The sequence below is a fragment of the Dendrobium catenatum genome, unplaced genomic scaffold, assembly GCF_001605985.2.
Source record: "Dendrobium catenatum unplaced genomic scaffold, ASM160598v2 fragScaff_scaffold_334, whole genome shotgun sequence".
Taxonomy (NCBI): domain Eukaryota; kingdom Viridiplantae; phylum Streptophyta; class Magnoliopsida; order Asparagales; family Orchidaceae; genus Dendrobium; species Dendrobium catenatum.
The window spans coordinates 2,522,741-2,531,582 of record NW_021318796.1 but is presented as its reverse complement, the minus strand read 5'-3'; the positions used below and the strand labels follow the sequence as shown (position 1 = coordinate 2,531,582).

Genomic DNA, 8,842 nt, shown 5'->3' with positions numbered 1-8,842 from the left:
TATCTAGAGGCGAATAAGAGCGTGCCATGTCACCCGGTACACAGCGGTGCCTCCAGATGACGTCCGGTGTCCGTATCCGTACAGAATAATTAATCGTGTTTTGAATAGGTTTTTCCTATTCCTAACATGTAGTAAGATCTAGCATTTTTTTTTCAGTGGACATGTTCATGTGATCAATTCTAGCTTGTAGATTCTACAAGAAAATTACAAAAAAGTAGCAAGAAAAATGAAGATTTCAGGAAGAAGACTGCATTAAACTAGATGGAAGAGAAGAAGAAACCCAAATATCAAGTTCTAACTTGACCTCCAAAGCAAATTTTTAGTTTCAATCTGAACTCTATATACATAGTTTTCCTCTTCAAACTAATTACTGCTTCTTGGTTCCTACTGAACTAATCTTTGCAGCCAACAGTTTCTGAGTGCAATCTCTTTTTGCCATGAAGAGGAACTCCAAAAAGCTTGACTGTGCCATTAAAATCTTCATTCTGTTTCAATGAGCCGCCCTCAATAGATCCATAGTTTTCACAGAGATGTAGCTCTGATTCAGAGGTTTCTTGTTGATCACAAGGATCAATCTCTATAAGCCTGCACGGCTTTTGGCTTCCCAGCCTTTGGTCTGTGGGCATTGGACTTACATGATTTTGAACGAAGTAGATAATGTCATTGTAGAGCTTCTTCATATGAGTGAGCTCTGATAATAGATAAGAGTTATTCCTCCTCAGCCTCTCGTTATCCTCAGAAAGAGCAGAAATGAAAGGATTAGATTCATTATCTGGTTGAGGCAATGGGGGTTCAATCCAACTGCTCATTTCTTCCTGACAGTGAAATGTTGTTGGTGAGTTAATGTATTGCTGATGATGGTGATACTGTTGAGGGATCTGAGGAGTCTTTCTTCTGTGAATCTCAGAGAGTAAATGCTTCTCTCCTTTCCTGAAGAACTCATTAGCAAACTCCCACCTATCTGCAACTATTTTCCTGAAACCCTGCAGAGAATTAGTACGGAAAGACCATTATCATTAGTTCATTACTAAGTTTTAAAAGATGATTAACCATCTTTAGGAAGAAAGAAACTGCACATTACTTATGTTTAACTATTTAAAGTTTAGGAAGACCATTCAAACACACATTTTCTTCCTTGATTTTATCAACATGAAGTGATGCAACTTTAGAAAACACAAAAAAGATTTGAACTTTGAAGAGAGTGTCTCAAAGAAACAATTTTAAATTAATTTATGGATGAAAAAAGAACTGATCGGAAACCTTTCATGTGGTTAAAAAGAGAGGGGAAGAACAAGGGATGGCTAAGAAACCAGTTCAGAAACTCAGAAACTTTTCAGAATGAAGTTGAACAGAGAGAAACAAATTCCTGCTTTCTGCTTAAGAGGTGGAAAGGAACTTCAAGTGGACAAGTAAAAAAAAACAAAAGGCTACAGAAGGAGAAAAGGCAAGAGTGGAATGAATGCTTACATAAGTATTGAGCTGCCTCACAAAGCTGGAGAAGTTATTGTGCTTGAAGTAGTTGGGCAAGAGATCTCTTGAAAATTCTGGAGGTCTCCACACTATAAAGGTAGAGGCATCTTCTCCCCATGAAACAATGTGATCTGTAGAAGGATCATCAACAAGTTGGAAGGTTTTGGTGAGAAATGGAGCAGGAGCTGACTTATGAGACTCTGCAGAGACTATCATCTCTCCACACCTATCAACCAGGAAGGCCATGGCTTCACAGAACACAGTAGTAATTTACTTCTTCTACAAATGTTCTAAAGTATTCTCTTTCTGCTTTATATTTATATAGATTTATACTGATAATGAACATTAGTGCATAAAATGTATTGTTTAACCAACAAAACATTAGATATAAAATCCCAGCTATGAGTTACTTTTACAGCGAGTAACTCTAAAGTTCTGGCCTGGAAGCTAATAGTAAAAGATGGCATCTTCCAGCACACTCTCTTTCTATAAGATCAGAGAAGTAAAATACCTATATCTAAAATGTTGGATTTCTGAAACTAATATTTCTTTAATTTTCAAGTAGAATATGAACCACATGCAAAGTCTGTGCATAGAGAATCTTTTTAACAGATGGTTCTAATTGCATTAAAAAAAAATTTAGAGGCTATTTGGTTGAACATTTATAAAATACATGCATTTTAGAAATAGAAATTAATATAAATTCATAAATTTTAAGCATGTAGGAGATGTTTCCTTCTACATAAGTAAAATACATTGAAATTCATATGAGAGTGAACACCGGCGGCACTAACAGTCGAAGGCCGACAACAACTCAAGTTTGAAATTCGTTTGGGATACTTTTTTGCTGCTTCTTAAAGCTGTTTTCTAGTATAAAATTTTTAGCCGTCCCAAACGAAGCCTTAATATTGTATTTCTTTTTCTTTAAATCAAACACCAAAAACTTAAAATATAGAAAAGATTAAATGCAGAAAAAAATATAAATAGTGCCCACCAAACAACTCCTTATACTTTTATAGTTTATTATCTCTTAAGAGAGTCATATAAATTCAAAATAAATGTTTTCCAAATTTGAAAACTATGTTCAATAAGACTTCAACAACTCCTGAGATCTCATATCAACAACACTGAGAATGCCCAAATTTTCTGTTTCCTTGCTGATAAGCTTACTTACAATATGTTATTTTGGTTTCATTTGAGACAACTCTTTTATTGCTTCTTAAAATAGCTTTTCAGTATTAAAAAGCTGCTTTAAGAAGCAGTAAGAAAATCGTCCAAAATGAAGCCTTTTATCTTTCTTTTATTAGCTGCCATTCTGAATAAATATAATTTCTATTTGCAGTTTCAAGGCAAGCCCGTGACTTACATGGCAAGGTAAGAGAATTAATAATAAAAAAGAAAGGTGGAGAATAGTTTAATTTCCTCTGGTAGGAAGAACTTTGTTTATGCAATATTTTTAGTTTTCTGGCCATTTTTGTCATTGGCTTGCTTGGTGGGGTTCAAAGCCTTTTCCTTCCACATGTAAATAAATATTCAAACATAAAAACAAACATTCCTCACTTACAACCCACATTGAAAGAGGTAATGCTTCTAAAGAAGAAATAGTATATCTTGCTTTGATAGATGGGGCATATATAGCTTTGCTCATCAGGGAAGATGCTTACTTGGGATTTGTGAATTGTTTCAGTGTGAGTCCTTCCTTCCATAGAGAATAGCTATGTACAAAAACCTATTCTCCAAATTTTAACTTTTTCTTTTATAAAAAAATTCTTATGTGTTTTTTTTTTTGTTGAATGTGTAAATAAAAAAAATATTTCCACTTATGAGCAATAAATTTAAAATTAGAAAAAAAATATATTTTTTTCTAATTGTTTAGCTGTAGATCCTTACAATTATGATCTATTGATTGCACTAAAAAATTAGTGCTTATTAAAAATATATAATCAGCTTTACAAAAATCTTATTTGGCATATAAGTAAAACAGATAAGAGAAAAGAAGGAGATTGAATGAGGGCTTTTTTTTTTTTTTTCATTTTACATCTGTGTTATTTGATATTTATGTGATGCTAATATGAATATCTACTTATGTTTTAATGATAGACTTAGTGTGAAAAGTTAAATCTAGATTGATGATGTTTGTTTTAAGCATTTTTGCACTCTTTATATATATATATATATATATATATATTTATTCATAGGTGATTTAATTGAAAGGGAGAGTGTCGCTTAATTATTTTATGGATATTTTATTTGGAGAAAGTTTTTGTTTATTTACCAAGGTGAGTGATAATATCATGTTGATCATCATGTCTTTTTTTTTTTAAGTATAAACTTGGCTTGAATTATTTCCAAAAAAAAATCTAAATTTTCTTCCGCCCAGCAACTTCACACATATATATCCCTATGCAGGTAGCTCACAAGTATCTCATCATGTTCCAATTCATGAGACTTACTTCGACAGAGTACTTAGTCAAGCATGACTCACCCAAATGGACCCTTATCCTACAGGGAATTTACTAGCACCAACATGTGGACAAAGTGACCTATGTGAGGGATTGCGGTATACAGACTCGCCCTAGGAGATCAATCTGAGGATGCAACCATCCTTTTCTGGTTCCTCCAAAGGGTTCACCTACACAATCCTTCAGCCCAAAGGGTGCTCACCCTAAGAGAATTCACTCCCCCACAACAACTGTTCATAATTAAGAGCACCCATATTCCATGGGTGTCTCAAATCAAGCTGCTATAAGAAGCTCTCACATACAGAATCTACAGCCATAACTCCAATGACCAAACTCATCCTAGGTTGGCAGCAACTTCCTACTGGACTCGCCATCTATTCCTAGGGACTCACCTTCATACACTTGAACTATATGCTAGATCTTAAAGGCTCACCCAAAGCATTCACCCTTGAAGATTTCCCAAGGTACTTGCCTAAGGGGAGAGGGAAATGCTAGAGGTAAGGGTCCACGTGTACACCATCAAGCTAGTCGTCCACATATTTGTATCAATTTGTATTGGTCACATATTGTATTATTTTTCTTGTTTATTTTATGTGTAGTCTTTTTTATAGCCCTCTTAACCCTATAAGTAACGGGTGAATAGACATATTTTAGATTTCATATTATGGAAATTACTCATAGAGATACTAGAGCTTTCCACTAATTTTCCATACTCATTATCTTTCTCACTCAATTCTCAAGCTCTCGCATGCTAAATACATGTTAGTAGGGTCAGTTATCGCCTATGAAAAATTTAGATTCAACATCCTCTAAGTTGTGGTGAGCCTAGATTAATAATATTGACCTAAAGATATGTGCATTATTAATAGCATGGAACTTAGATATGAAGACAAGTATCTCACCAGGTTCCATTCCATGAGACATAGCTAGGGGGAGCATGTGGTTAAAGCAACACTCACCTAAAGGGAGCCTTACCTAGCATGGAAATACCGGCGGTTCTTATTGTTGGTAATAAACCGGCGGTGGTTTTTGCGCCGAAATGTTTTGGCGGTTTACTTGCAATTTTGGGTTCATTAATTTCCGGCTGTTTGAGCCACTGGAAAATTGCCGAAAATTTTTTCCGCCGAAAATTGGCCGCCGGTTTGCATTTCCTACGTGGTTTATTCCGGCAATTCACTAGTTTATGAAATGTCGGAAATTTTCCAAACCGCCGAAAAATATATCAAAACCGTCGGTAATGGACGATTTTCCTTTAGTGATATTTTCTAACATATCATAATTAAAATTGAACCTAAAGAAATTAAAAAGATCAATTTCAACTTAAACTTACAAAAAAAAAAAAAATCAAAATCAAAATTTGAATGGGAGAAACTTTTCTCCACAATAAAATGGAACTGTGAGAGGCACATTATAGGTTCAGTGATATTTATTCCTTCAAGGTATTCCTTGAATATCAGCTCTTCTAGTCAAAGTAAGCAATAGTGCCATACCAAATTTATGCAGGATTGGTATTTAGCATGTTTCACAGGTACCCAAATATGCAGGTCATATCACATTTCTACACATCCAATATAAAAAAATAGACCTTCCCACCATACTTATATAGCTCACATACAATCTTCTTTCTATTTAATCTGCCACATGTGCTGTTCATCAATATATATGCTCCCATCAGTACTGTTACAGATAACATTTTTGTGCTTGCCTGCAAAGAGATAATGTAATGTAATAAAGTGGATTTGGGAGGCAAAAGAGAGAGCTTATAAGAAGAAAAACTATGGTGGTATTACATCAAAGATATATAGGTACAGTTGCAGGCCTGGAATTGTTTAATGGTAACATTAATAATGTGGAAGATTCTATTCCAGATATGACAAATTGCTTGAATAATCCACATCTATCTTCATCTGGCTTCTAATATGTATATCACATGACCTATCCCTATCCACATGTGACCCACTGCTTAGTAATGCAGGCTTAGATCTCTCTTTGACTGAAAATGATAAAGGTAAGAGAGAGAAAAGGAGGAGAGAGAGAGCGAAGAGAGAGAGCGAAGAGAGAGAGAGAAGAGAGAGAGAAGGGAGAGAGAGAGAGGGAGAGAGAAGAGAGAAAGAGGAGAGTGAGAGAGAGAAGAGAGAAGGGAGAGAGGAGAGACAGAGAGAGAGAGGGAGAAAGAAGAGAGAGAGAGAGAAGGGAGAGAGAAGAGAGAAGAGAGAAGAGAGAAGAGAGAAGAGAGAGAGAGGAGAGTGAGAGAGAGAAGAGAGAAGGGAGAGGAGAGAGAGAGAGAGGGAGAAAGAAGAGAGAGAGAGAGAAGAGAGAGAGAGAGAAGAGAGAGAGAGGAGAGTGAGAGAGAGAAGAGAGAAGGGAGAGGAGAGAGAGAGAGAGAGGGAGAAAGAAGAGAGAGAGAGAGGTTTTGGTCCAATGTTTCATTTATTATTCAAATGTAAAGATGTGTACATGTGACCATGACATAATTCCAACAAGAAAGCTTAGGCATTGAAGGGACAATTAATGGTGAGATGTTGATGCATCATGGGAAATTGATATAATCAAAGGGAAATCATTTCAAGGATTAATTTTTATCATCTAATCCCTTTGAGCTTTATGTGTTTTGATCTACATTATCTATGATCAGGATAATATACAAAAATTTTGAAGGAAATCCTTTAGATGTTTTCAGTGAGAATTTTCAGAATGTATATAGTATTTGATACCAAAAATAATAATTTATGAATAAATTAAATAAATTTCATAAAAAATTTCACATGATATAAAATTTTTGTAATAAAATTATTATTATTATTTTTTCTAATACATGCGTAAAATTTTAGGGCGAATATTTTTGTCCTAGTTGTGGGTCTATATTATTTTTAAATTAATTTGATATTGAGGATCTTGTCACTTATTTATTACTAATTAAGAGCAAAACTTCTACCAATCCTCTCCTTTAAAATATAATTGGAAGAGACAATGATACTCTCAAAAGCATTTCTAACATTTGAGAAAGCAAAATAATCTTTGAAATGTTTGAAAAAGATGGGAAAAGGGGGGTAATTAATCCCTACAAAGATAGGGATCTTAGTACCCAAAGGAAGCTTTTAATAAAAAAATAAACATTTTCCTTATCTTTCCATATAAAAGACATTGTGGTGGGTCACTACTCACATGGCCTTAGGAGATCCAATTGATTCAAGGTTGCAAATAAAGAAGAATTTTTTGCTAAGAAATTCAAATGAGAAGAAAATCTAAGTGAAAAATGAAGATATATGCATGCTTGAGAAATAAAATTTCTTTGAAAAATAAACAAATAAAAAATTTCGTATAAAAAGTAAAGGATTTACATGCATACCGTAAAATTCTTATGAATTTATATACCATAAAAATTAAAGGATTTACATGCATATAAATATTTTCATTATGAAAATCTCTTTAACCCACCGTTATTTAGTTTGGTTGGTGGACGAGTACGGTTGGGAACTCCCACCCGTGCTCGATTCCCCTCGAGCAGCACCGCTTCTTAAGTGTGAACAATTATTAGGTCCTCCGACCGGACGTAGAGCTACGTCCGATCGGAGCTAAAATCGCGCAAAAAAACGAGAAATACCGAGCAATACCAAACAATAACGAGGAATACCATCATGTGAAGACCCAATACCTAGTTATACCGAGCAATACCGAGTTATACAAAAAATACAGAGTTTTTCCTAGAAAAAACTCGGTATTTTTTTGTATAACTCGGTATTGCTCGGTATAACTCGGTATTGCTCGGTATTGCTCGGTACAGCCGAGAATTAGTCACACCACCAAGCACCTTTTCGAAGTTGACAGCAGGTCTCTCTCTCTCTCTCTCTCTCTCTCTCTCTCTCTCTCTCTCTCTCTCCTTGTCCTTAGTTTGAAAGGTGCATGTCTATGTGCTTATGAGGCACACACAGCATTGCATGCATGCTCTCTATGACCAGCTGATTACCTCTGATTTCATTTACATGAACTTTCATAATGATAACAAAAGAAAAAAGAAAAAACCTAAACCCTAAACCTTCCTTCTTTCTTGAGCTGATCAGTACATACCATGACATATTTGATGTAGATTACATATATAAAAAATATATTAATTTATACTTTAGCAATGATTCATTAGTATAGATCAGACCACCTCTTAGTAAAAAAGGGGATAATACAAAAGGAAAAGAAGCGCCATAATGAGAACTTGAGAAGGTGGTGGCATCTTTTCATGCCAAGGGGGTCCATTTATAAGGGAGCTTTGGTGAAAGCCGAGGGGATATAAAGCTGAAGAATTTTCTCAAGTCAATAAGGTTTTTGGTTTCCCAACAGCTTTCCTAATAAGATTATTGATGTGTTTTATGATTTTTTAATCATATTGGTATGAGTCTTTTCATAGCATTAAACTAATTATATTGCATGTGCTTCAAGCTTACTTAGGATCCGTCGGACATCTACAATTTTTTATGAAGATGATCATAAAATTATTATGTAAAAAGCAATTTTTTAAAAGCTATTATAAAAAGCAACTTTCTAACACAAATTTTTTGAAAACAGTGCCCAAACAAAAATATATATAATTATGATTTAAAAAGCAAAACAATAAAGCAATAAAAAAGTTATTTTAAACAAAACCTTAGGCTTTAGTTGGGACGGCTTTTTACTGCTTAAAATAATTTTTTAATATAAAATTAAAATTTTTACACTAAGAAGCTATTTTAAGCACTAAGAAAATCATCCCAAATGAAGCTTTAGTTTGGCTAAGATAAAAGAAAGGGGTCTTTTAAATGAATAATCAAAAGTATATTATGACCAAATAATTAAAACTATACATTTTGCCTATTAAAAACATATTTTTTTCATTAATAATTTAGGCATTTTTCATTAACATTCTTTATGATTAGCTATAT

The 8,842-nt window shown here is 34.1% G+C and overlaps 1 protein-coding gene across 1 annotated transcript; it reads right to left on the bottom strand.

Annotated features, from left to right (window-relative positions):
• Positions 1 to 392: 392 nt before the first annotated feature.
• LOC110110744 (heat stress transcription factor B-4b-like) lies at positions 393 to 1,716 on the bottom strand. The gene is made up of 2 exons (XM_020842365.2): positions 1,468 to 1,716; positions 393 to 983 (listed from the first exon to the last, which is right to left on the bottom strand). The coding sequence occupies exons 1-2, from the start codon at positions 1,714 to 1,716 to the stop codon at positions 393 to 395; spliced, it is 840 nt and encodes a 279-aa protein (XP_020698024.1).
• Positions 1,717 to 8,842: the final 7,126 nt, after the last annotated feature.